The following is a 27011-nucleotide window of genomic DNA, read 5'->3' on the forward strand; positions in this document are numbered from 1 at the left end:
TTTGTTGACGATCAATCAATTTCTAACGCTCCACCAAACTTGTTGGACACTGCTCTGAGAGTCAACCAAAGACACACTAGCTGTCCTAATAATAATGGACAAAAAAAAAAAAAAAAAAATATTTACTGTTATTAAAAAAAATCTACAAAATAGAAATGGAGAAAAGAAGCTTACAATTTTTGCATAGCAGCAATATCAGTAGATTGGACATGGTCTTCATCTTCTTCAATAGCAGCTTGCAATTCATCCAAGGAGACTAAAGCATCTTCAACAACCAAGTTGATTTGTAATTTTTTGATACCGAAACCAACTGGGATCCATTGGTGAGCACCCCAAGTCAAACCTTCCATTTCGACGGCTTTAACGTTGGCCAATAATTCGTCCAAATCAGTTTCATCATCCCATGGTTTGACATCCAAGGTGACAATAGATTTAGCAGCTGGTTTTGGACCTTTAGCAGCTTTCTTGGCAGCGTATTCAGCTAATCTTTGTTGCTTCAATTTTTCAGCTTCTTCATCAACTTCATCATCAGAACCGAACAAGTCGACATCTTCGTCATCTTCTTCTTCAGCAGCAGCAGCAGAAGCAGCTGGGGCTTTACCGGCTGGCAAGTCTTCAAATTCTTCAGTGAATGAAGCAATGTGGTTGAACCATCTGGTGAATTGTGGGAATTCCTTTTGGAAAGCTTTGTAGACAGTAACATCAGCTTGAGTGGCAGCAGTACTAGCAAACATGTTAGTATATGGTTTTATTCTTATACTTGTTGTCGGTAATTGCAAAATCAATTGTCTCATTAAAATAACTCTATTATTGTCAGATATAAGATTTAAATCTTCTTTGTCACTCATGCGGTGGGTCTTGAGGCCACCTCATAAACACGGACCAAAGATTGAGATCATCATTTTAATAAATAAATAAAATCGCCGGATGCATTAGAATGCAGTCACATTTTGGAATTGGGGTTTCCATAACTCAATTAAGATATTCCAGCTAGAAACGTCTCCATGTCAATGGCAATTTCCCAATGAAATGAGATCAAACTAATAATACAAAATACCAAGCTGAAAAAAATACTTACCCATCAATGTATGATTTGTCAGCCAAGAATTCGTTCAATGACTTGAGAGATTCAACTTTAGAGAAATCTGAGAATGACATTATGTAATTGGTTTGTGATGTGGTGGTGTAGTAAAATGATACTTCAAAGAAAGCAAAGGAAAGGAAGTTAAAAAAAAAAAAAGGAAAAAAAAAAATTTGATGATGTTGGATGTGCTTTGCTCTTTTCTCTCTCTTCAGTCAAAGGGGAAAAAAGAAAAATTTTTCACTGAAAGAAAGCGAAGAACAAATAAAGAAAATTATTTGCACTCTTTAAATACTTTCACAACGTTGTCCTCACTTACCACCACCACTCCCCTTTTTACAAACTTACCACTCATACATTCTTTATATACAGGCACACCAAAAATTTTATGTGTGTATTCTTGTATCCTACACACGACTTATATCTAGCTTAAGCTATTTCTATTATTGTATATGGTCTTTTTTTGTTAGGGTTTCCAATCACTTTTGAAATTTCCAATACGAACATTCGAAATTCGCATAACACCTAAATTCGTTACTTAATCCATTCTTATGTTCGGGGAAAAAGTCTGTCATCTCGGTATCAGGATAGTTTTTCTTAGTGACCAATTCAAACATTCTTTCACCAGTCGACGTGATTAATTTATACTTGTTATCTCCATGTTTTGTTTTCTCGGTCTTGTTGTGAACCAATAAGTTCTTGGCTGCTTCGCTCGACTTTGTCTGACACTCTTCTTCTAAGAATGGGGGATCAATCAATAATCTGTGGCATTTGTTGCGTAAATGCTCTGGGATATCGTTGGGCTTATTGTAGTCGTAGACACTAAAGTGCTCGGAACCGGCCAAAACCTTAAATCTAGGGTCAAACTCTAATAAATAAATATGCTCAGTAGGAATCTCTTCTGGTGGGAATTGCTTAATGGCGGCATACACTGAAGGTGCACTGGCAATCACAACAACCGTGCTTTCGTCAGCACCTTCTAATAAAGCTTTGCCCAATATTTTTGCAGTCTCATCCGAGTACCAAAATTGTGATAATTGCCAGTCCTCTTTAAAGTCGTCAATAGTTATCTTTTGTTGCTCTTGTTTCTTTTGCTCATCAAATTTATCTTCAGATTGCTGGTACAAGGATTCAAACTTCTCCAACCTCTCTTTTTCTTCGCTTCTGAATTCTTGTAAAGCAGCCAAGGCATGTGCAGACAAGGCTATTGGTTCATCGTCAGAACTGGTCATAGTGGTTATGTAATATTTATTGGGTAGGTGCTCTTTTAATTAAAAAAGAAACTGATAGAGTTTGAGAAGTTGCCAACTTGATGCCAAAAAAAAAATTCACCCGAAAATATAATAATAATCTCAAGCAACCAAAAAAAAGAAAGAAAAAAAAAAAAAAAAACGAAACAAATAAAATAAAATAAAAACAGATGATGATAACAACAGGAAAGTGAATTTTTTTTTTTTTTAACAGACTTACTGCAAGATTCGATCAGGATAAATTGAGTAGTATATCTAAAAGCCATGCTAATATGCTGTTTCCGTGTGCACCATATGAAATTGTTCAATTTACAGTAAAGAAATTATCGTTTTCGGGAAAGTGGGGATTAACGTTAGATGAGTTGTGGACATTTATTCAAACCAAATTTAACCAACAAGATGAATTGGATGAATTTCAAAAACAATTAATATGGCAATGGCTATTTGTTGCGGAAGGTGAGGATGGAAATCCAGAGGAAGCCAAAATATATGTCACCTATGATAGTAGCCCAGTCAAGGCGAATAGCGACTACAAGGCATTTGTTGCAAGTTATGAGGATTTAACGAAAATTCGAGTACTCCCAGGACAGGAAACTCAGGTGTTTTATTTAACAGGAATCTCCAACAACAAAAAGTTTTTATCGTCCCTTGGTGAAAAACCATATGAGTTACTACAAGAGATTGCCAAACACGGGAGCAAAGGTATTTGGGCACCTACTTTGACTGATGTAACTGGCCAGGACAATAGATCATTGACAGGAAGACTCAATAAGTTGGAAGAATGGAGGCTTATTTACAGGGAGAAAAGGTTTTACACAGAGAAAAAAGTACATACCAATTGGATTGTACATATAAAGTTTGCCTCAACATCGGAAAAGCCCGAGGATAAACAGACGAAGAAAAAACTTGACCACACCAACGAAGAATCCAATGATCCAAACAAGGATGAAGAAAATGAAGAAGATAGTAATATTAGCGGGTATTGGACGTTTCGTGAAAATTTGAAAAACGTTATTGTTGAGTCTTGTAAAAATGCTCCACATTCAGTCAGGGTATTCAGAGATTTGAAAAGAGAATTACGAATGCATGAAACAAGATCGTTATCAAATTTGTTTCGCGCAATCGTTAATGTCCTCCACAATAAAGGACTTATAGAAAAGGTGAATATCAAAGACGAAGAAACGGATAGATTAATCTACGCTATTAAGTATTTGAAAGACCCTGAAGATTCGAAACTAAATATGGAAACTGAATTTCTGGAAATGCCCCTGTTGGGTGACAACGGGGAAGATCAAGAAGATGGGGATGATGATGAAGAAGATGACGACGAAGCTAGGTTTGTGCCTTCGTTTAATATCATGTTTCCTCTTGCATCACAGTTGTACCAATACATATACGATTCAAAACTGGAAGGTATCTCGACGAGACAGATGCTTCTGCTGGTATTTGGACAGCCTAGGAATAGATTAGTGGAAAGATTTTTTGAGATATTTTCCAGCTATCAGTTGAAAGGACTGGAGTTGCAGCCATTGAGACTATATCCTGACGAAAATGATAAAACTGGAGTAGTCAGAATTGTTGATGCCGAAGGTAAAATCAAGTTTTACAAATACTGTGCTCGGGATAGTATTAATTCAGTTACTGTCAAGATGCATAAAAAAGAGAGACCAGTTTTGAAAACAATAAGTGATGTTGATTTCAAAGCGTTGAATGAAAGTTTATTTGTGAAAGACAGAAAAAAGAAAACAGTACCATTGTTTGCTGTTCCTGAGAAATTATATCCTGCTATTAAAATGTTACATGATCCGCACCACAAGTATGGTGAGGGTGAACATCTTGTTGATAAGTCAATGGTGTCTCCTATAAAAGATGACAAACTTAGGAAAACGGAAGCATCTAAAGTGGAGAAAGATGATGCTGTCAATGTGATACTGTCTAGTACCCAGAAGTTACCTTTGCCAAAGCGGAAAGTATCCAAGGAATCACCTAACACTACTCCAAAGAAAAGAAAAGTTGAAACTTTGCCTGCAAACGATATTGTGAGATGTTTACGAAGGTCTGCACGTTCAGCAAGAAAGCCTGCAATAAAAATTGAAGATGATGTCTTGATGAATGACCTGGACAATGATTACAATGAAGCTGATAATCAAGAAAGAATAGAACTGGGTGTAAAAGTAGAATCAGAGCAAGAAAGTGATGATAAAATTGCTACAGATGGCCTTTCAACGACGGAAAGTGTATCAAATGAAACTGTTAAACTTGAAACTAAATCGGTTTCTTTGGGTCTGAATGGTAAACGGGTACGAAAATATAGGCGAAGAAAAGGTTACCAAACACCAAATTTTGGAGACGATGCCCAGGGTGAATTACGAAGAGATTTGCTTGTAAAACTAGTTGAATCCAAAGGTGGGATTCTTATTTTTGACGCAAAGTTGTCCAGAGAATTGGACGAAAAATTAGAAAACACTACGATAACAGATAAAAGGACAATTCAAAGAGATATAGAAAAGTTGCAAAAAAGTGGCATGATTGAGTTTGAACTTATACCACTGACAAAAAGTGGCCAGCCAATTACCAGATTGCTAATATATTCCAAAGAAGAAAGATCAAGACCTAGTAATGAGGTGATTGAGGGGTATAGAAAATCGTGCTCAGAGGGATGGAACCGAACTCAAAACAAGAGACTGTTTACTAATGTCAACATAAGAACTATTGAGTCAAAATATACACTTTTCCATATTGAAAGTCCCTTTGACAGGAAAAACACGAAAAGGTTGGAATCTTTGGCCCAGTCGAAAGGAAAGGCAAAGCCCGTTGCAGCAAACAGACGCAAACCTCAAACTAAATTTGTGGGTGATATACTGGGATTTCATGACGAAGATCATCAGGATGTACCAGCGGGTCAAAATGTTACTGCACCTTCTGATGTCAAACGAGACGAAAAGTTGGCTTTAAAATCAGAGGCTATAAGTTCGCACAAATCTGCTAAGTCAACCAAAAGTGAACTGTCTAGTTTTGCTCCAAAAAGATTTAAAAGAAAATCTGCTCCTGAAAGAAGATCTAATAATGGTAAGCTGCTGAATAGAGGGGTTAAAAAGAACTTTGCTGTCAAATTCGACAAAACCGATACGATCACTTTGTTCCGTGCTGTGTGCATTTCCAAAGCTTTTAACATAAGTTCTATTGATTACAACGCTATAAGCGAACTTTTCGATAATGTCACTGTTGATTCCTTGCGGAAAACGTGGTCTGTAACTAGAAAATCGATTGGTGGAGGGGCAGTAGTAGACAAGGGAGTTGAGGAGTTTCAGTTGATTGTGATGAGAGGAATAGATGAAGGAAATGTACTGGCCGGCGATTTGGAGGATGTTAGAATACCGTTCTTTTTGGACCTATGGGCCAATTATGAAGGTGCCGACAATGAGTTTGTTGACAAAATGCCGTTGTATAAGAATATGGAGGATAACTATAGGTACTACAAGAAAACAACAACTGAAACCTATGTTGATACTTTTGAGCAAATTGAGCTTTTATCAATGAGAATGAAGGAGATGTCTCTTGCAACCATTCCATTTTATGTGTCTAAAGATCCAGAGGATACGGTTTTACCAATAAAACCGCACGATGAGATTAGAACCATGTTGAAGGCAATATTTGGTACGTCCAAAGAAACGAGCACCTCAAGTAAGATTGACAAGTTGTTATCAGGTTTCCCTCACAAGCATATTCAGGAAGCGTCGGAAGCGATGATCAAAGATAGAGAATTGTTGTATTTTGGAACTGATGACAGCCAAAACAATTTTGCCTTGACCGATAAAGTATATGATTCCCTATATGTGCGTATTCTGGCATCATTTTTCAATGAAGCAGCTCAGTTTAAAGATGAACTATATAATGTTGTCAGTTCCAAGAAGGGATACCCTTTGTCACAGGGAATAGACAATGGTATTATGGCACAACTATTAGACCTTCTATCGAGCTCCTCGATATCTGTAAAAAGAATGGAGAAGGATTATACTTTTGACGGGTATGAATCGCGATTGATGGATAAGAATGATTTGGATTGTGAAATTGTGTTGTATAAATCGTCCACAGACTTGAGGGACATAGATGACCAAGACATCCACATGATTATCCCAGTCCCCACTGGGAAACCATGTAGTAGAGTTTGGTTAGATATAAATGGACAAATTGATGCAAAGTTGTGGCGAGATATTGTTGTTGCAATTTTGTATCATGTTCACTTTCGTCCTGGTATTCCAATGGATATGATATTCAGAAAGTTTGATTCGTTGTTGAGTGTAAGTGATTTCACTGCGGTGATTGACTGGTTGACAAAGAGTGGGTGTATTGAAAGAGGCGCTCATAATGGATACTTTACTTCAAATAATTGGTTAAATATATTAGGATACTGAATAAGAGGCACGATTGTTATTTATGGAATGAGTATTTTTGTGTAATAATAAATTTGTATCAGTAAGAATTGCACTAAAACGAGAAAAAAAGAAAAGTCAAGGCCAGAAAAAAAAAAAAAACACATCTCGTTTGAATTTTCTTTTTTTAACATCTATAGAAATATCAACTATCAAATTGCAATATAATGGGGTTGGCAGGTACAAAAATAAAGCAGCGGTTTGGGAACGATCCTAGAAACACCAACTGGTCTAATGACACATCACGTTTTGGACATCAATATTTATCGAAAATGGGTTGGCAACAGGGTAGTGGATTAGGATTGGTATCGCATGCATTAACTACCCATGTTAAGGTTTCTATCAAGGACGATAATTTGGGACTAGGAGCCAAATTACATAAACGTAAAGCCAATGGTGATGGTGGATTAGAGGAAGAAGGAACTGCTGGATTAGATGCGTTTCAAAGAATATTGGGAAGGTTAAATGGGAAAGAAGATGTTGTTAATAAAGTATTGGATAATGTTCGTGACGATGATATTATTAACGGTAAATGGGGTATGAGATTTGTCAAGGGGGAAACTTTACTGAGTACTTGGGATAAGGAGAGTAAAAAATTAATATCTTATAAAAATCAGGAAGATGATGAGAAGAAGAGTAGAAAGAGGAAAGCTGATGAAAGCGGTACTAAAGAAGATAAAAAGATGTTGAAAAGGCATAAAAAGGAGAAGAAAGAGAAGAAGGAGAAGAAAGACAAGAAGGAAAAGAAAGACAAAAAGGACAAAAAATCCAAGAAGGAAAAGAAAGACAAAATACGAACCAGTTTAGAGGAAACGCTGGTATCAAAAGAATCTAGTACTACTCCACCCCCTATCGCCACCCGACTTTCGGCTAGATCAAAGTGGATTAAACAGAAGAGGGCATCAGTGATGGATGCAAAGGCATTAAACGAAATTTTTATGATCACCAATTGAGAAATATACAAAGAGCTCGGATAACCAAGACAAGTTGTATTGTATGTAGAACACAATACATAAAGTATAGATATGTGTAATATGTATTGATTTGATATTAGAACTTTGAATAATAAACTCCTAAACTATATATTAGTCCTATAGAAATCCTCTATTGGTCAGTCTTCATTGATTTAGAAAATAATGGACATACCACCAACAAAAGCAGTGACAATAGTAGTAATTGAAACCAATTTGACCATAGACATTTGTTGAGTTGATTTATTTCCAGAGCTTGAGTTAGATCCAGAACTGGTGCTGCTGCTAGATGATCCAGAAGCAGAGGAAGAAGCAGATCCAGATCCAGATTTGGAGCTTCCACCGGAAGCAGAAGCCTTACCAGTAGCCACTCCACTAACAGCTTTGCAGCTGCCAGAAGAACTAGCCTTGCTATTGATTGAAGCACTGCCTTTGAAATCACAAGCACTGGATTTTTTGTCTTGATCAATATAGTATTCATTCAAAACATACGACAAACGGTCCTTATCAGAACAGAAGGATGCCACACCATAGTCACCTTTGTTACCGTCAGCAGAAATAGCTGAGCAATCGATATAACCACAAACTTGGGCAAACAAGTCACCATAATCTTCTTTCTCAACACTATCAGCAACAACACATTCAAATGACTTGGAAACACAGTCACAGTAATCTTTATCAGGAGTTGGTGGCAATTTAGTTGCAGCCTTCCAAGTACTAGCGGCAGTTCCTGGACATTCCAAAGTCTTGCTGGCTTCAGAGCTGGATAATGTTGAAGTGTGGGCAAGGGATGGGCTTATTTTGTTCATTTCTGACTTGTAATTGTTGTAGTCGGATAAAGTCTTGACTGAATCGCCATCAACCAGAACCAAACCGTATTTGTTGGCTTCTTCATAATACATATAAACAATACCCCCAGACCAGACGTCGGTCATCTTATCAGAAAACAAGGTACCAATTTCTTGGAACAAACGTGGACGGTTAGCATTGCATCCATATTCGGAGAAGAAAGCTGGGATGGTCAAGTTTTTGATTTCTTCGGTTCTGTCCTTGTAGCCTGAGGATTCAAAAGTGGATTTGCCACACCATTCGTACATATTGATCCCGAAGAAATCAGCACGGTCATCTAATGAACCACAAGAGAAATAATCAGCAATGGCAACTCTAATTTCTTCATCATCATTGGATGAATAACCAACTGGAATTTCTCTATAATTAGAGTCCTTGAGGTATTTCTTCATGTCTCTAATGGCAGCCTTGACAAATGGAGAAGCATCAGTGTTTGAACGGTTATTAGTAACTTCGTTACCAGCAAAAAATCCCAAAACATTAGAGTATTCTTGCATGTTGTCAACAACCTTTGTATAACGTTCGTACAAGTCCAAATTCCATTCTGGGCTGTTTCTGTTAATTGAAACGGTTGGTTCTGATAAATCAGCAACAATATAAATACCGGCGTCACTGAAAATCTTCATACACTCCTCGTGATCCTTCTCTGGGTCAATAGCATAAACTCTCAAGGCATTGGTGTTTGATTCCTTGAAATACTTGACGTCACGCTTACAAGCATCGGCATCGGCTAAAGGATCAGTGTATTTTCTATTAGGATCAGCATCGTAGCCAGAAGAAACTGAGCCTGCGGCATCCTGCTGATAGGCAATACCCCTGATTAAAAATTGAGAACCATTATTGGAGAAGTAAAACTTGTTACCAATAACTTCAATTGGTGGGGTGGACGATTCAAATTTGGCTAAAGTTAATGAAAAGAGTGTGACAAATGTGGCCAAAGATTTGATTAATGAATACATCTTTTTTTCTTGCTTCACTCTGCAATTGGTATGTTAAATGGGGAAAATAAGTTAATCTATGAATTGAAAAAAAAAACCACACACACAGTTGAGCTTTTTGAAGTGATTAATAAATACTATTATTAAATGATGGTTTGTTTTAAGTATTGACTGTGGTGGTAACTATACTCTTGATGAATATTGCCGGTCGTAAATATTAACCTTTGTAGTTGAAAAAAAAAAATTTTACGATATTTGTTTAAGCGATGAAATGATCTTGGGGTTGCAACACCTTGTTCAATATATATTAGTATGAATGGGGGTCGTTAGTGAATTTCTCAAAGAAAGGCGACAGTAGAAACGGAGGTGTTTAACTGGAGTGTATGAGTGATAAACAAGGGTCGATTAAAGGCGTGTGTGAAATTGGGATAACAAAAAACTGAAAACAAAATCTGAAAACAAATTGTTATCACAATTGATGAGAGAATAGCGTGGTATTTATATATATGGTTATAAATAACATTTCAAGGTGGAATGATTTGATCTAAGGAGAATTCATATTGAATAAATTTTCTTGGTTTTATTTCCATTTGTTATTGTCGTTGTTGTGTTGTGTTTTGTAAGACGAAATAAAATAAAAAAAAGAAAGCTATTATTAGTATAAAGTAGCGTTATATTTCGTGTTTTGTGATAAATATAGTATTGGACGGTAATCGTGAGTATTATGGGGCGGACGGGGACGAGGGAGAGGGCGGTAGCTTGAATGATATGGACGTGAACGGAACACAAAGCTAAGAACAACCTAAGAAATTTTTTTAAGGCTAAGAAAAAAAAAAGTGCAAATTTTTAGTTTTCAGTTTCATTTGGGTTAAAATGAGTATTTTTCTTGGAATTCTTTCTGCAAGTGTGAGAGAAATGGCAAATTGAAAACATTCAAATCTTTTTCAAATGATGAATGTTTACTACTACTTCATTGGTTCTGGATTTGTTTGCAAGAGAATGACTTAGCAGTGCTTAGCCGAAAATTTGTCTGTGTTTCTTTTTTTTTTTTTTTTGGCCAATTCTTTTGCATCCACTAGGACATGTTTGGCTACCAAACAAAAACTAAAAGCCGGTGAGCAAATTCCAGCTAATACACCAAAACTATCGAGTAGCATCCTTGTAAACATTTCTTTCATTTTCCATTCGTAGAATGTTTTGGTTTATACTGTGTTTATTTGTTTTTACCAATGATATTGTGAACTAATTCACCATTGTAGGTGCAAAATAGCAATGAGTTTCGTCTAATACCCACGTGATTATGGGTCGCACTAACCGGAAAAATATGCTGTAAGATAACATAATGTACGCAATATACAGAACCTGTTTAGCACTTCCAATTTGAACAAATCATAAACAAATCTGTGCAAAACTAGAAGGTATTTGATGCATAGAACCGACAATAGGTTGTGGTAGGTAATGAATAGCGGTTTAGGGCAAAGTCGCGTGCTCTTGGATATCTCCTCATGTGTATGGCTAGCTTAGTTCGCTGGTTCGTTGGATCATACGTTACAATTACACTACACCTTCTTCTCCAATAGTTTAAACTTCCAGTTATAGGTATCTGTTTGTTAGCTTCCCCTCTCTCTTTGTGTATTAAATTCCTTTGATTTGTTCTATTATATAGTTCTAGCTTTTGTTTTTCCCTTGTGTTTCAAATACCAAGAAAAAAAAAAAAAAAAAGAACAATCAGCACCAAGCTTTAACATTTTCAGATTTCTTGATTTGGTGGCTATGTTGTTAGTCGAAGTAAATGTAATACAAGTAGTGTTTGGTGGTGGTATAAGCGATGGTCATATCATTGGTACCGCCATTAACACACCTACCAGAATAAACACAGATGGGGTTCAAGTTTTTTTTTTTTTTTTTTTTTCACTCTTATCACACACGAACCCCACATTTCTTTATTTAGGTTTTCACTATTGTGTGGTACAAAGGTATAACCATGTTTAGTTGTAGTCTGGTTCATTGTTCTAACCAACTTGGTCTAATACTACTACTCGTCTCCTCCTTCTGACACAGCCCACTTTGCTTTTTTTTTTTTCTTCAATACCGAGAATTCTATAAAAATGCTACCACTTGGCAAATGGTCATTTAATCAACAAAGACTACTCCAAAATATTTATACCAAAGAGAAAGGCTTACAGGGTTGTCTTGTTGTGATGCACACATTCAAAATACCTCTCGTGTGAGAGCCAAGCGTTAACAAAAAATAATCTATATTGAATATTTAACTCCAGACACAATAGTATACAACTTCAAGTCTTGGTTCCGTGACAAAGTGTTTGTTTAGGCTTAAAACACACACAATCTAACCATTAATTAACGGTTCTGGTGATTGAAGTAACTCTTGTTGAAATTGTGAAATCTTCCATACTCGTAGCATCCCGAAGATTCTCTAATTTGCAATAATTGTGGCATCCATTTTTGGATATCGGCTATTCTTCGACTAGTTGCTGGATGGGTTGAAAAAAATTCCCAGGTGTTCAAGTAACCGCCCTCTTGGGATGCAATTCCAGTTGCTTTTTTCTCTGCCTGACTCATTCGATGCCAAAAATTAATGGATTCTTGTGGATTAAAACACGCCCGAGCCAACAATTCACAACCGATATGATCAGCTTCCGATTCCATTTCTCTCGATGCTGGCATAGTCAAAACTCCATTTATCAATAGGTCATTGAACCAACTAACTCCAGTTATGGTGTACAAAATTGTCGACAAAACCATATAAATCGGCTGTTTCAGTAATTGTTCACTCGAATGCTGGGCTAATTGATGGGATAATTCGTGGGATAACACCGTGGCTAACCCATCTTCATTCTGACAAATGGACAAGATCGAACTGAAAATGAAAATTTTCCCATTGGGTAATATAAATGCGTTAGGTGGCAATCTATTGTTTTCAATGATGTTGATCTCCCACTTTAGACTTTTTAAATGTGTCAAAAAATTGGCGTTTAAATCGTCGTTGATATTGTCATTTAGCGCCACCGCAAGTAACTTATTCATGATGGTTGATACTCGGCTATACAATGGGTTTGAGTGGGGTAATATTTGCAGTTGGAATTGTTGGTAAATCTGACGATAAGAATAGTCACCAATCTTTGTTTCTAGCCAATATGGAACCCATATAAATCTACTACGATGGGTATATGGGGCATCATGAAGGTTGTAAATATAGAAGCCTAATAATCCTCCACCAATGTATAGGGTTTTCCTGCTGGTTAATAAATGAGAATACGAGGTGGTAAATGATGACGAGGTACTATTATCAAACCGTTTATAGGTGGCATAAGTTCGTTTGAAAAATAAACGCAGAAATATCTTGGAGCCAAACATTGTCACCATTTCAAGTGGTTTATACTAATGTTGAAACTGGTTTAGGTTGTTGCTCAGAATACAAATTTATAACATCTATAAGATGCTTGCAGAAACAAAAAAAAAAAAAAAAAAAATAGTCGCAATAGAAACCTCCAGAACAAAAAAAATAATTGGGAAAAAGAAAAAGAAACTCTCTACAAGTTCAAGGTTGATAGTTGCATACTATACCGTTTCGAAACACAGATCGAATAGTTTTCCAATTATTATTATTATTTCTAGTGATCGTCATAAGAACATTACTAGCCATAATTCCCCTGAAAGCTGTTCGTAATATCAATTTTCTATTTATTTTTTTTGTTTCGAAGGTTCTTTTGAAGCTAAAATGTAAGGGGTTTGTTCAGTTGGATGGAATCTATAGCTATGTAAATTCATGTCAATCTACTTCGTCTGATTGAGAAACATTCTGGAATCGCTTGACCACAACCCATCATAGAGCTTTTTTTTTTCTTATCTGTCTCGACTAACTCTATTGGTCAACTGTGCGCCATCTAAAAGAGTGGCTGGTGCACAGTCTTAAACATTCCAGAATAAATTGAGTTTCCGACTGCACCAATAAGATTCCGGCAAATCAACTACAACATCTAAAAACATAGCTGGATCAGGAAGTTTGGTTATACTAAGTAAGGGTACCAATCTTGTTTAGTATCCTTCTCAGTTCAGTAATTACTTTAAGAGTTGAGTTTGCAAATAGATTAGTTTTATTTGCGATAATTGAATGTCCCTTTACCAACCCTGTTTGAGATTCAAATGAATTGTACTGCAATATAGAACAACAGTTCCAGCATACTTCATTTTCTCTTACACTTCAACAAAAGTTGTCTCATATAATTATAAACCAATCGATGAATTCTATATTTATACAAAAAATGTACCTTTACTTGATTGTAGCCAGTAAAAACTATATCTATTTCTTTTTTTCAGGTTGAGTTAGATCAGTAACTTCAACTTTTGGTGCCTCATACGTAAAATGATCGTTAATAGCGTGGGTTTCACCAATTAAGTAATTATTAATTAAATCGCTACTCGAGTTATTATTTTTCCCCACAGCAATCGTGTTACCATGGTTGTTGTTATTGACTGATTTAACTTGATATTTGGTGGCTTTACTAGGTAGTTTCTCAAAAAATACCGGATTATTGAGCTGTTTGGCTAGCGTATTTAGATCGTTTGACGATGTACGTAAATGGGAGTTGATTAACGAAGACGAGCTGTCAGTTGTCAAATTATTACCAGTACCGTTGTTGGTATTTGTCTCCATATCGGTATCGGTGTCGTTGGGATGGGCTTCCGCTATATCCGCAGTAGAGCCTTGTGCTGATGAGGAACCCTGTTGATTCAGTGGTAAAATAGGAATAAAAGTTTCATAGAAATCATAGCTTGTTTGAGGTCTTTGGCTGACATTGTTGGAATTGTAGTGCTGACTATAAGGTGTTGGGGTTTGTCTGCTTGCAGTCGACGTTGAATGCTGTTGCCCATCATTGCTATTTTCCGATGAATCGTGAGTTAATTTTTCTTCACGTATATGGGCTTCGTCTTCATCGTTATTCTTTTCGTATTGTTTGTGGAGCTCCTCCTGAAACTGGTTGAAAGAATGGTCGTCTCGTAATCCTATGTCGATTTCATTATCTTTCATATCCTCATGTTTCTGTTTCTGCTGATTCCGATACCAAAATATCCCAACCACCACCAATATTATAAATGAAGGGATTCCAACGGCTAACCCTACTGTTAATCCTTGTGTATTTACCATGATCGAACTAAAAATGAACTTGGCTGAAAAAAAAAAAATGAATATAAATGGAAACGTTGATGTAAAATGTGTATATATTTGTACCTCTATATGCTATTGCTGGTGAATTGTCAATGCGGGAACGGAAGGTATGGGGGAGAGAGGGGACCTGTTCACAAGAATAAGGTAATCTTTGTGTTTAATCTTGGTTTCTGTTAATAGACACTGGTGGTATATTGTTGAACAATTAAATATTAAAAATAGTACAACAACAACAACAACAACAACAACAATAAAACACACTTAGCGACTGTTAAATAAAATAAAAGAAAGAAAAAAAAGAGTAACGAAAGAAAGAAAAAGCACAGCCAAGAATTTTTTTTTTCTTTCTTTTTTTTTTTTTTTCTGTTTGACTTTGTTTGCTTGACTGGTGGTTCGTTAGATTTAGCTTTTTTTCTTTTTCCCTTACTTTATCGTCGTCTCTTTTATTTTATTTTATTTTCTTCCTCTGCCTCTCCAACGCTAAATTTAAAACACCTTAATTAATTAATATGCTGGTATTATGCAATCACACAATGTATGGACACATTTATAAATTAGATACATACATAAATACAATTTTAGACAGAGAAAGCGAAACCAAAGAAAAAAAAAAAGAAAAGAGAAGTAGTTTTAGATTACAATCGCCAGTAGTTTTGTGGTATTTCCAGTATCTGAAATCTATCCATTTACTACTACTAGGAGTAATCCCACAATCTCAAGCTCAAATTATCGAATCTGTTAAACAATCTAGGTTATGATAATTCTAGTGCCCACAAGCGTGTTTCATTTGCATATTTCTCTCCAATGTGAATAATGACAGTGCTTGTTTTGCCATTTATTCTGCTATCTAGACTATGGAGAAAGAAATGAACAAGAGCTGTTAACACACATCACTGTGGTATAGCTGAAGGATTCATTTGTAGAGTACGTTGCTTTGGTGTGATTCAGTATTTGATCAATTGATCAATTTCTTGTGCAGTAAGTGGTATTTGTCTCCTGTTTTCTTCTGCCAATTAATGGTAAAGTCCTAGCACTACTTCTAAACTTGAAAAAGACTTCACTGTAAATCAGTCAATGGTATGGGATATTTTCCAAGCTTTATTGTTCCCCCTTTCCCCCTTGTCTTGAATACATTAGAAGAAACTTTGCACTATATGTGTGGAGTGTTGAGATTTTTCTATTTTTGGAAACATAATGAGTTGCTTTTTTTTTTAGTCCCCTATTTTTTTTCTTATTGTTTAACCCTAACCAAATCAAACCAATCAACCACATCTTAAATCTAATTTTAAGGTACCAGAAAATCCGACTAATACCTGCCACAACCTAACAAGCTTTTATCGTCGCCAATGTAACGTTATTATTAATTCCGTTTGATTGGTATACAAATTTTGAAATCTATTTTCATGAACCGAACCAATGTATGGGGTTTCTATTTTACTCCTTTGTTAATAGTTGGTTGATTCTTTAAAGATATTACACTTTATGATATTTTTGAATTCACTTCTACATGATTGAAGAATTGTACTTTTGTTTAATACGATATGAATAATTATATTGTTTTATTTTCGAAAGAACTTGGTGATAATTCTACCAGAAAAGAAAGAAACTTCTCAATACTGACAAGCCATTTTCTCACTGATTGAATACCAACTGTCTTCAATACATAACCCTGTTTTTAATAGTTAATAGGCAAAGTAAAAGAAACTGTTTTCAATAAGACATGTCCATTAGAGTTACAACTCAACCCTCTAAAGATGGTGGTCTCAACATCATTATTATACAGAATAAGCGCTCACGTGCATTTACCAATTCGATTATTTTTTTTTTTTGTTGATGTCGTGTAGTGGATAGTAATCTTTTAAATATGCTATATTTGGTACTATCACACGACAGAGAATCATTTGAAAGAATAATTACGTTTGTTGGTAAATCGCACATAAAGAAGAGAATTGTTATTAGAGAGAAAGTGTTGAATTAGTTAAAAGGATTTAAGTGTGAGTGTGTGAGCGAATAGAATAATTGGTACACACACGCACGAAATTGTTGAATTCTATTTAAGTAAAGAGAATCTAGAAAATTAATTATTTAGTTAGAATGGACCTCATGCAAGCTTAGGCTGAGATCCAGGAATATACAAATACATACAATCCACACATATTACACTCGTACGGAATAGAGGTATCCCGAAGACTTACACTTAGTCACTGTGTCCATTATTACACATACATCCAATAGCATTGATTTACTACTTTTAGCCAACCACCAGAAACGGCGTGAGTATTCACATTGCACGTGAATCAGTACCGTAAATATCATTGTCATTTAAATTAAATAGCGCTACATTGTGACAGTTGATGCTTGAATCAAATTTTTCTTTGCTCTGTAATGATTGTTAGTAATACTACAATAGCGAGCTTTCAGATATGGGAAAAATACTATCAATATTAACAGCCTGCTCCTATGTTTTTGCCATATATTTTGCTCCACCACCGTCAATTAAACATAAAGATCGTAACAATCTTGATGTGGTACGACATCGAATACTGCGAATAATTATACTATGCACATTGTTGATGATAATTATACCTAATTTAGTTCTAATCCAGGGCAAAAATCATAACGAAACATATTTGGATAAAATTAGACAGCTTGGAATAATCCCTGGGTTCACTAACTCAACTAGCTTAGCTGTTGATTTGTTCAATATTGGGTTTACAATATATTTCATTTTGATATTATATTCATCAAGTATTTACCAAATCTACATCGAAGAGATTGAATTTTTTGACTGGAAGCATCAAATCAATTCCATTAGCAACACTTCAGTACTTTATCCTATCCGAGATTACGTACTTGCTCCCATATCGGAAGAGTTGATATATCGTGGATTAATCTTCTTGATCAATAATGATACCAATACAGACTCCAATCACAAGAATCGCCATGTGTTCACACCGTTTTTGTTTGGTGTGGCTCATATACACCACGGCATACAATTATATCAACAAAATGTACCGGTAATGACAATAGTTATTACAACTGGGTTTCAACTTATATACACTTCGTTATTTGGTAAATTGAGTGAAATAGTTTATTCTGGGACTAACCAAAATTTGTGGAGTTGCATTGTATTACATATGATCTGTAATGTATTTGGATTACCTAGTTTTACCTTAGACTCATCGAAATTGATCCATCAAGTGATGTTTTACTCGTTGATAGTTTTGGGCATAGTTCATAGCATGGTGGTATTGTTGTATTACATGTAGACAATACAATATATGAGAAACAAAAAAGACAAGACAATCTTTTAAATTAGCCGTACAGGTATAAAATCGACATAATGTGTAGAAAAACCACCAATAGATAGCACACTACATCCATCCAACTACGCAAAAAATGTCTATTAGTTCTTTATTGTCTCTAAACACTGTATTCTTGTGATTCCATTGGTTACCTAGAAAGGTTCAAACTTTTGGTGTAGCACTAGGATGCATTAAGCTGACAATATGTTGTGGAAAGAGCAAGGGATGATGGTTACATCGTTGATTGAGTCAATCAATCAATCAGTCAGCAAATGAAACGGACCTTAAGAATTTCGTCTCTTTGCAGATGATACAAATCACAAGCACTTTGCAGATTAGCCAATTAATTAATTAATTCAGTGTATTAAACGAGAATGTAAAAAAAAGAAGTTGTTATGATGATTATAAATTATTGAACCTGTTACACAAAGTAGAAACTTAGGGTAAATTTTTTTTTAAAAAGAGCGTTATGATGACAAGAAGCAAAACCAAAAAGTCGTGCACAACCGATAATTATCTGGTGATCGGGAATGAAAATACGTAAGGCGTGGCAAACACTTAATCACAAACTGTTTAGAAAAATTGTAATTATCAGCATTACCAAATGGTTGGAAATTGTAATAACAACTATACTAGTGTTGGACTACCAATTACAAATCAATGTGTACAGTGGAATTATTATTACCATTATTTTTTTTTAAAGAACTAATTTTTTTCGCTAAAGTACACTAAAAATAATGTGGAGACGTGTTGGTCGTGTATAATATGAGGATATAATCAGACACGTACATACATTTGTTTTTTTTTTCTTATGCACAATTAAAATTTCCTTATTGTTGTTGTTGTATTCAAATTGTGTACCCTATACCGCCCTTGTAAAAATTACACGAAGAATTGAAAAACAACAACAAAGCAAAAGCTTAACCGATATTTCCAAATGTTTTCTTACAATAACCGCCCGCCCACACCACTCTATATATTTTACAATCGACAACATTCTTACCTTTGAAAGAGGAGTTGCTCCAATTAACGAGAGAATACGATAATCATTTCAACCACAACCAAATCAATTTCCATACTCCAAAAAAAAAAAAAAGTAATTCATTTACAAAAGCAACATTTGATTTTGTGGATTTGAATGCGTAACATATCCTAAAAAAATGCTTTAACTTTTCTTTTTCTATTCCTCTAGCCATATTAATAGTGGTAGGGGTAGTAGGGGTAGTAAGGATAGGTAGGTAGTAGTAATCAGGTGGAATCTATCACAAACGGCAAAAACTCAAAACACTAAATTCGACAAATGAAAAGAAAAAAGACAAGTAACCAACAAAGGTGAATTAACACCAGAACTTAGACAAGTTTATTTCTTTGTTTTCCATCGTTGTCAAGATTTTTCACAATTGAATTTCAATTGAAGAACCTATTAAATCAATTCTATTCACTGTCACAACAATTAGTATTATGGTTTATAGATAATATTGTGGTGAATCTTATATTATATCATTCCAACTTTATAGTTTCTGTATTTGTTGAACCTCTCTACCCTATTGCTTTCTTTTTCAGATCAAGTGTATTATTATTATTGTACATACCCTATACCAAACATACCCGTATTTTTTTTTTTTTTTTTCTAAGGAACACATACATCATTATTTTATACTTTCTTACATTTCAATTTGATTTTCACCACTTTTCTTTTCAATCCCTTATCTTCATTTCCTTATTTATTAGTTTAGTATTAACCTTCAATACTTTTTAAATTGAACTTAGTTCTGGGTCTTGTTTGTTTTGTTTTGCTTTGTTTTGTTTTCATTTCCCCCTTTTCAATAATTGAAACTTTAACGAGTAATAAATTCAACCTTAAACAGAGGAAAAATCCAAAAAAAAAAAAAAATTCCCAAAAAAAAAATTACAACAACATCAACCAGAACAACAACAGGTTAACCTAGGCAACTAACATCATAGACAACTTTCACTTCCTACCATTACATTCATTTCATTCACTATTCCTATTAAAGACGAGGACTTTATCAACTCTAGTAGTTTATATTTAGTAACCGTTACACATATTCTATCATGTCACTGCCTAACACGTCATTCCATAGCGATTCGAATTTTGAATCAGCTGTACAAGATCTCGAACAAGAGAAGAAAATGGTGGCAGCCTTGAAGAGACTATCTATAGGACATATGATGCAATATGACCCCGATTTACCACCAGGCAGTATGGATGACATTGATCCCTTTGCAAACAACAACAACACCACTACTACCAGCAGCAACAATAACCACCACAATCCTCATACCAGAGATCACACCAACAACAACACACACAATCATTCTCCCAACTCAAAGTTGAACAACCATCGTGGTCAAAGCCCTTATGATGAAGATCTAATTCCACAGAATATTCACAGATCACACTCAACTCGATCACGATCAAAATCACATTCAACTTCACCTTCTACTTCTCCTCAACACAAACATCAACAGCAACAGCAGCAGCAATCTTTTCCTCATGAGCCACAGACCCCCCCTTATAACAAATCACCTAGTCCAGTCAAGAGACGCAGTTTTTACGACAATTCTAGCGTGTTGACATCAGAAAGTCATGATATATTTTTTGATGCCGAAGATGAAGTTTATGATAGCTCATCACCTTTGTTGTGGGTACCGGCTAATTCTCATCCTCAAGTGAATCCCGAGTCATTTAAGAGTTTAATCAAAACTCAAGTCGAAGAGATATTGGAAAGAAAGCTATCTCGAAAATCAACTATTTCGAGAAGGTCAACATTATCACGTAGTTCTTCAACCAGTACCAAAGAAACATTAGCACCAGAACCAGAAATAAGCCCAGAGCTGGAACACGATGTGTCTCCTCCTTCTCCAGTAAGAAAATCTTCATTGTCTTCCTCGTCACAACAGAACCCGAATGAAGATATTTCTCGAAAGTCCTCATCCTCCGTTTCTTCAACTTCTCCACAAAAAGATCCAACAAAGAGAGAATCTTGGTACTTCAACAACCCAAAAAGATATCTGAATCCTTCATTGCGAGAGCTAACTTCAGAATTAGAGCAGTTGTCGAAAATGGCCGGCATGGACAAGAATGATGCCGTGACTTTGGCAAGAACTTTGTCGGCGCAATCGTTGGGATACACTGACGTGGAGAAATTAGCCTTTGATGAATTAGACGGTTCACAAACAACCGCTACAGCGACAACTCCCAATTCACTGGGCTCATCAGGAGGTTACGATTCTGCCAGCTCACCTCGTACCACAACCTTGCATTTGCAACAGCGTCTACAACAACAATTTCAACAGGCCCAAATGAAGGCCGAAAGAGAAGCAGAAAGAACAACCAGACACCAACAAAGGCAACAACAATGGCCAATATCCAATGAAAGTAGTCATAAATCTCTGTCACAGTTCTCAACCAATGATGGAAGTTCTACTCCTAATATTTTTACCAGTAGTGGAAGTGGTACCGACTTTGCTTTGAAACGAAGTAGAAGAACTGACTATCGGAAAAAGGAAACTGACTCCAAACAAAAGACATCAAATAATTCGCCTCCTACAAGAAAGTACAATGTTCGTAATTCTCAATTGTTGTTTAATTACAAGAGACCAGTAGATTCTCCTTCGCTGTCACCTTCACCTTCACCTTCACCATCGTCATCTCAAAGCATGACGGGTCATAGAGTGAAGCACAAGAAATCTCAAAAGTCATTGGAAGCAGCATTGGCTAATCCAATAGTCGATGGCTCAGATATGTCGCATAATCCATACCCTACTGCATCAACCACCATTGATTTCAGTCGTATGGGTGTCAAAAAGTCAAACAAACAACCACTTAGTCCAGAGAATGCCATGGATGGCAGATCTCGCACAAAGCCAGAAAACAAACCCCATCGTGGTTACCCATACCAAGAAAGGTCTCATCCTTATCATCAACAGCCACAACCTCAGGTGCAACCCCAAACACAGAGACAGTCAACGAGACAGGCCCACAATCATCAGGGCATAGGGGCTGAGAAGCAACATCGACAGGATAACAAACGTATCATGCTGTCAGCTACTAATACGGACATAAATGATTTCATGGTGCAACTGAATCAATTTCAGACTAATGGGTCAAGGCACCATCGATATGACAACCTCCATAAAAAGGACAAGACGGCATTGTTTGCAAATGAAGACCCCCAACGTAAGTCTCATTCGACAAGAAACTCAAATATGAGAAATATGTCTTCGTCGCCTCAACAGCATTTACATCAACCGTATCTGACTACTTCTGCTGCTCCCAAATCGCGTCAACTACATCAAAATTTAGACAAGTTAAGGTCAGAGATCAATGAATTCAAGGAAAGTTTGAACAAATCGGACTCACCTGGCGAAGATTCCAAAAGAGCACACAGACTGCATCACGACCAGTACCAGCAACAACACCAGCACCAGCACCAACGACAACAAGCACCATCACAGCAACAACTTGAACCTCGCAGTTACAACCATAATGACCGCTACCGAAGCCAACAACCACATGAACGCTTACAGCCCCAACAAGTCCAACCATTACAGTCAGATACTAGCTTTGACATAAGTTATCAGGACCTAAGTGTTGAAGATCAATTAGGTATTGAGCAAGAGGCATTGAGAGAATTAGGCAAGGAAAAGGGGAATTCTCATGAAATTGATATAGATGATGCATTTGATGAAGATTTGGAGGTTCTGCCTATCAATGATGGAACTCGTTCTCAATTCACACTCGACCATGACATTTTGGGCAGCTTCGATTTGATGGATAATCAATTGGTTGGATCTGCAGATGAAGAGATTCAAAACCTCAATGGTAAGACTGAGGTCCACGTTACGCGACAACAACAAGAACCACAACAACCTAGAAATATTTCACCGCCATCTTCACAACAATACGTGGCTCATGATGATTTGCGTTTGCCTCCAGGTAAAGATACTGATAGAAAAAGTGGTCCTGGCTTAAGTATTGATTTGTTGCAGAGTAAGCCAATTCACCCCGAGGAAACTGCAATCGGGTTTGGAATGAATGCGTTACCCTCTCCAACGTTACATTTAGATGAATCTCAAAATAGTACACCTGGACATCTGCGAAAGACTAGTAATTCTGCCAGTTACGACGATTACTACAATATAGCAGACAAATCATCCACTGCAGGTACCCCCAAAACAAAGAAAGAGACCAAAGTCAAGACAAAATTATTTAACAAAGACCCCAATTTGGAAATTATAGACTCTGACAACTACAAAGAAAAAATGGGTATTGAGACATCTAATAACAAAAAATTGAAGAAGAAAAAGTCTTTTGGTTTGCTTAGTACAACATCATCTGTGGGGGGGAACAATGCATCTGAAAGTGAGGGCCCCAAAAAATTGAAAAAGAAAAAGTCATGGGGCTGGTTGCGGGAACGTTCTGCCAGTACGTCATCTGCAGATATCAACAATTTACCACCTTTGCCACTTGATAAATTGCCTACGAGGTCATTTTCAAATCCCGAAACATCTACTGATCAGCACCACAAACAAGACCTTGCAAATGGCTCAGACCTTGAGCAGGAATTAGAGCATGAGCCACAACTTGAACTTGAGTTGGAGCTGGACCTTGAGTTTGATTACGAACATCAAAGAAAGCATCAAGATGCTTCATTGATCAACGATTCAAGCTTTGCAGTTGATTCTACTTCTATGAAGTCAACAGACAAGGAAAATGTTCTATCCAAACTTTTCAAGAAAAAGACAAAAGTGCCAGGTTCAAGCTCGCAGTCGGTATTTTCATTTGAATCAAGAGGCTCAGGGGCTAGTGTCGACTACGAATCGGACAACGATGCAAAGCTGATGAAAAAGAAGACCAACAACAGCAGTAAATTATTTAAGAAGAAATCAAAGGCCAAATTATCAGAACAAGAGAATTCAGTGAATAAAGAGAAGCTTCGACCTTTGAATTTGGTGTCAAAAGAATCACAGACAATTGAGGAGAAAGAGAATTTGCGGCAAAGTAATGGTACTCGCAAGTCAGAACGGATTGAGAACCAAGAGCAACATGAAGAGCAATTGCCTGTAACCTCGTCACCCATACATCAATTCAACATTGAACATCTCAAGGACGATTTTATCTCTTTTGGGGAGAAGGACGACGTTTTGGATTCTGGAGCCCAAGATTTTGTCGAAGGTGTACAATCTCGTAATATTCAGAGCACAATTGTCATTGTTGATGAAGATGAAGAAGCTTCTACTGGAAATAACGCTGCTAACAATGATTTGGAGACGTTAAGGGTTGATGAATTGTCTAAGAAGAAATCGGTCAGCAAGAAAAAACATAACAGGGTACAGAAAAAGAACCCTTCAACGGAACTTGCTGATACAAACAAGGAGATGGTAGAGGAGGTTCCTGCAGCAGATCAGAGTATCAAGCCAAGCCCAGAGGACGAAGTTGCTTCTAAGAATGAAGATAAAGAGAAGTTAGACATTCAAGAAAAGTTGAAAAAATCAATTAAGCGTACGTCAAGAGCTAACCAACCTATAGAGTTTACAGACTCTGCTTTTGGGTTTCCCTTGCCACCACCATCTCAGTCAACTTTAGTGATGCTTGACTACAGATTTCCGGTTCATGTTGAACGTGCTATTTATAGATTGTCACACTTGAAGCTAGCTAACCCCAAACGTTCATTGAGAGAACAAGTTTTGTTGTCAAACTTTATGTATGCCTACCTTAACTTAGTTGATCATACATTACATTTGGAGCAACAAAACATGAGTAGTGAGGATGGTGATCAGATGGAACGTGACGAGGAAGAGGAAGAAGAAATGACTGACACGGATGAGAAAGACATGATATTTGGAGAAAGTAGTATCGCCGATGAGGACGACATTATGCCCGAGGAAGCAAATGGCGATTCAATTGGGATTAACTTGGATATGGCTGGTATGGACGTTTTACATAGGAAACAGCACCATCATTCTGGAATCGAGGTATAGGAATTAGAATGAATTTAGAATAACTTAACATAGAGAACTATTGTAAAAATCAAAAAAAAAAAAGATATCTAATGGATACTTAGATCGCTCTAATACATCATTTGCCGCACATTCGAAGTAACAGGCAACGACAGTTGGCGGTTTGCTTTCCACCCTATTCTTGGGTGATGGCTCTTCTTGTATCTATTTTGTATAAAGAGTGGTCCAAGTGTTGTAACGTGTGGCTTATTGTTATTCTCGGAAAAATGGAATAACTGTTTGTTATTTTTGCAATCCCCGTTGTTTCCGTTTTTTTGTTTCTTTTCGCACAGGCATTATTATGCACCTCGTTCCTCGTTAACAACTGACGCGAAAAATAAAAAAAAATAAAATAAAATAAAAAATATTTGAAAATTATATGGAAGCAAAAAAAAAAAGAAATCACCCCATCGAGCACATATATTATTGGTAAGTTGAAGTCAACTGACGAATCAAGTAATATATAACTATAAGCAAAATATCTTATTTTTTGTTACCACTTTTATTTCCCTGTTTCTTTTTTGCACAACAGCTAGATAGGTTCATTCACTAGGGAGTTATTGAAGTACAACACAAACCCTGATTGAATATTAGAGCGTTAGAGATGAGTAAGAATTTGCCCTTGTTATCTATTCAAGAAGTGAGTAAACACAACCATGTGAAGGATTGTTGGGTCACTTTGTACCAAAGAAAAATCTACAATGTGACCGGGTTTTTAGAAGAACATCCTGGTGGCGCTGAGATCGTTTTGCCATATGCTGGTAAAGATATCACAGGAATCATGGCTGAGGCGCTGTCTCATGAACACTCAGAAAGTGCCTATGAAATCTTGGACGATGGAATGTTGGTTGGGTACTTGGCAACCGAGGATGAAGAGAAAGGGTTATTGAGGAATAAGAACAACACACCAGTTGAGGTTAAGTTGGTGAATAACGATGGCAAGGATTTTGATATGTATGAGTTCCATGACCATTTACCAGCAGAAGAAAAGTTATCCATTCAAACTGATTTCGAAGAAGATACTAAAAAGCATCGCTTTTTGGATTTGAACAAACCATTGTTGATGCAATTATTGACTAGTGATTTCTCCAAGGACTTTTACTTGGACCAAGTCCACCGTCCAAGACATTACGGAAAAGGATCTGCACCTTTGTTTGGAAACTTCTTGGAGCCAATTTCTTTGACACCATGGTGGGTTATACCTATGGTTTGGTTGCCTCCCAACCTTTATATTTTCTATATTGGGTTTGTCAACCAAAGCCCCATTACTGCGTTGAGTTTATGGGTGATGGGATTATTTGTCTGGACATTGGTGGAATATTGTTTACATCGTTTCTTATTCCATTTGGATTACTTTTTGCCCAATCATCCTTATGCATTTACTGTCCACTTTCTTTTGCACGGTGTCCACCACTATTTGCCCATGGATGGCTACAGATTAGTTTTGCCACCAGCCATGTTTTTGGTTTTAGCTTTCCCATTCTACAAGTTGATTTTTTCAATATTTCCTTTCTACATGGCGTGCTCGGGATTTGCAGGTGGTACTTTGGGTTATATCATGTATGATGTGACTCATTATGTGTTGCATCACACCAAGTTACCTAAATACTTTCAAACTGTGAAGAGATTACATTTGGAGCATCATTACAAGAACTACGAGTTGGGCTTTGGTGTAACATCTCCCTTTTGGGATGTCGTATTTGGTACAGAACTTACCAATACTTTTGAGAAGAGAAAATAGAAAATAACGGGTATTTGTTAGGGTTAGTTGGGTATTCTGTGGATATAAGTAGCTCTTCAAACTTAGTTTTACTTGCTAAATAAACGAAAATACAATGTACAAATGTACAAAAAACTTAGTGTTAGTGGCAAGTAGCTGTTATGTGAGAGGTTACTGCAAAATGATTATTTACGCAATACACTTAAACTCGTAGACTTTGTAGATTATACAATAATATATAGAATTT

The 27011-nt window shown here is 36.4% G+C and overlaps 10 protein-coding genes and 1 pseudogene across 10 annotated transcripts, besides 2 other annotated features; 5 read left to right on the forward strand and 6 right to left on the reverse strand. All coding sequences in view use genetic code 12, as the record gives it.

Moving 5' to 3' along the window:
- Window positions 1-170: 170 nt before the first annotated feature.
- EFB1 (translation elongation factor 1-beta (EF-1-beta), putative) lies at window positions 171-1158 on the reverse strand (the record flags this gene model as incomplete). Its single annotated transcript, XM_002420026.1, has 2 exons — window positions 171-723; window positions 1079-1158. The coding sequence occupies 2 exons, from the start codon at window positions 1156-1158 to the stop codon at window positions 171-173; spliced, it is 633 nt and encodes a 210-aa protein (XP_002420071.1).
- Window positions 1159-1560: 402 nt separating this feature from the next.
- On the reverse strand, window positions 1561-2313 carry CD36_44200 (DNA methyltransferase, putative; the record flags this gene model as incomplete). The annotated part of the gene is made up of 1 exon (XM_002420027.1): window positions 1561-2313. The coding sequence occupies one exon, from the start codon at window positions 2311-2313 to the stop codon at window positions 1561-1563; it is 753 nt and encodes a 250-aa protein (XP_002420072.1).
- Window positions 2314-2603: 290 nt separating this feature from the next.
- Window positions 2604-6746, forward strand: CD36_44210 (TFIIIC subunit, putative; the record flags this gene model as incomplete). Its single annotated transcript, XM_002420028.1, has 1 exon — window positions 2604-6746. The coding sequence occupies one exon, from the start codon at window positions 2604-2606 to the stop codon at window positions 6744-6746; it is 4143 nt and encodes a 1380-aa protein (XP_002420073.1).
- Window positions 6747-6931: 185 nt separating this feature from the next.
- CD36_44220 (PinX1 orthologue, putative) lies at window positions 6932-7717 on the forward strand (the record flags this gene model as incomplete). The annotated part of the gene is made up of 1 exon (XM_002420029.1): window positions 6932-7717. The coding sequence occupies one exon, from the start codon at window positions 6932-6934 to the stop codon at window positions 7715-7717; it is 786 nt and encodes a 261-aa protein (XP_002420074.1).
- Window positions 7718-7890: 173 nt separating this feature from the next.
- PHR1 (beta-1,3-glucanosyltransferase, putative) lies at window positions 7891-9543 on the reverse strand (the record flags this gene model as incomplete). Its single annotated transcript, XM_002420030.1, has 1 exon — window positions 7891-9543. One exon carries the CDS (start codon window positions 9541-9543, stop codon window positions 7891-7893), a length of 1653 nt encoding a protein of 550 aa, XP_002420075.1.
- Window positions 9544-10624: 1081 nt separating this feature from the next.
- CD36_44235 lies at window positions 10625-10845 on the reverse strand (annotated as a pseudogene).
- Window positions 10625-10845: a sequence feature.
- A 1038-nt stretch (window positions 10846-11883) lies between these two features.
- On the reverse strand, window positions 11884-12909 carry CD36_44240 (metalloendopeptidase of the mitochondrial inner membrane, putative; the record flags this gene model as incomplete). Its single annotated transcript, XM_002420031.1, has 1 exon — window positions 11884-12909. The coding sequence occupies one exon, from the start codon at window positions 12907-12909 to the stop codon at window positions 11884-11886; it is 1026 nt and encodes a 341-aa protein (XP_002420076.1).
- A 937-nt stretch (window positions 12910-13846) lies between these two features.
- On the reverse strand, window positions 13847-14692 carry CD36_44250 (cell wall biogenesis protein, putative; the record flags this gene model as incomplete). The annotated part of the gene is made up of 1 exon (XM_002420032.1): window positions 13847-14692. One exon carries the CDS (start codon window positions 14690-14692, stop codon window positions 13847-13849), a length of 846 nt encoding a protein of 281 aa, XP_002420077.1.
- Window positions 14693-16547: 1855 nt separating this feature from the next.
- Window positions 16548-17063: a mobile genetic element.
- A 73-nt stretch (window positions 17064-17136) lies between these two features.
- On the forward strand, window positions 17137-17982 carry CD36_44260 (CAAX prenyl protease, putative; the record flags this gene model as incomplete). The annotated part of the gene is made up of 1 exon (XM_002420033.1): window positions 17137-17982. The coding sequence occupies one exon, from the start codon at window positions 17137-17139 to the stop codon at window positions 17980-17982; it is 846 nt and encodes a 281-aa protein (XP_002420078.1).
- Window positions 17983-20094: 2112 nt separating this feature from the next.
- On the forward strand, window positions 20095-25026 carry CD36_44270 (Zds1 orthologue, putative; the record flags this gene model as incomplete). The annotated part of the gene is made up of 1 exon (XM_002420034.1): window positions 20095-25026. The coding sequence occupies one exon, from the start codon at window positions 20095-20097 to the stop codon at window positions 25024-25026; it is 4932 nt and encodes a 1643-aa protein (XP_002420079.1).
- Window positions 25027-25648: 622 nt separating this feature from the next.
- On the forward strand, window positions 25649-26785 carry CD36_44280 (fatty acid hydroxylase, putative; the record flags this gene model as incomplete). Its single annotated transcript, XM_002420035.1, has 1 exon — window positions 25649-26785. The coding sequence occupies one exon, from the start codon at window positions 25649-25651 to the stop codon at window positions 26783-26785; it is 1137 nt and encodes a 378-aa protein (XP_002420080.1).
- Window positions 26786-27011: the final 226 nt, after the last annotated feature.

The sequence above is a fragment of the Candida dubliniensis genome, chromosome 4, assembly GCF_000026945.1.
Source record: "Candida dubliniensis CD36 chromosome 4, complete sequence".
NCBI lineage: Eukaryota > Fungi > Ascomycota > Pichiomycetes > Serinales > Debaryomycetaceae > Candida > Candida dubliniensis.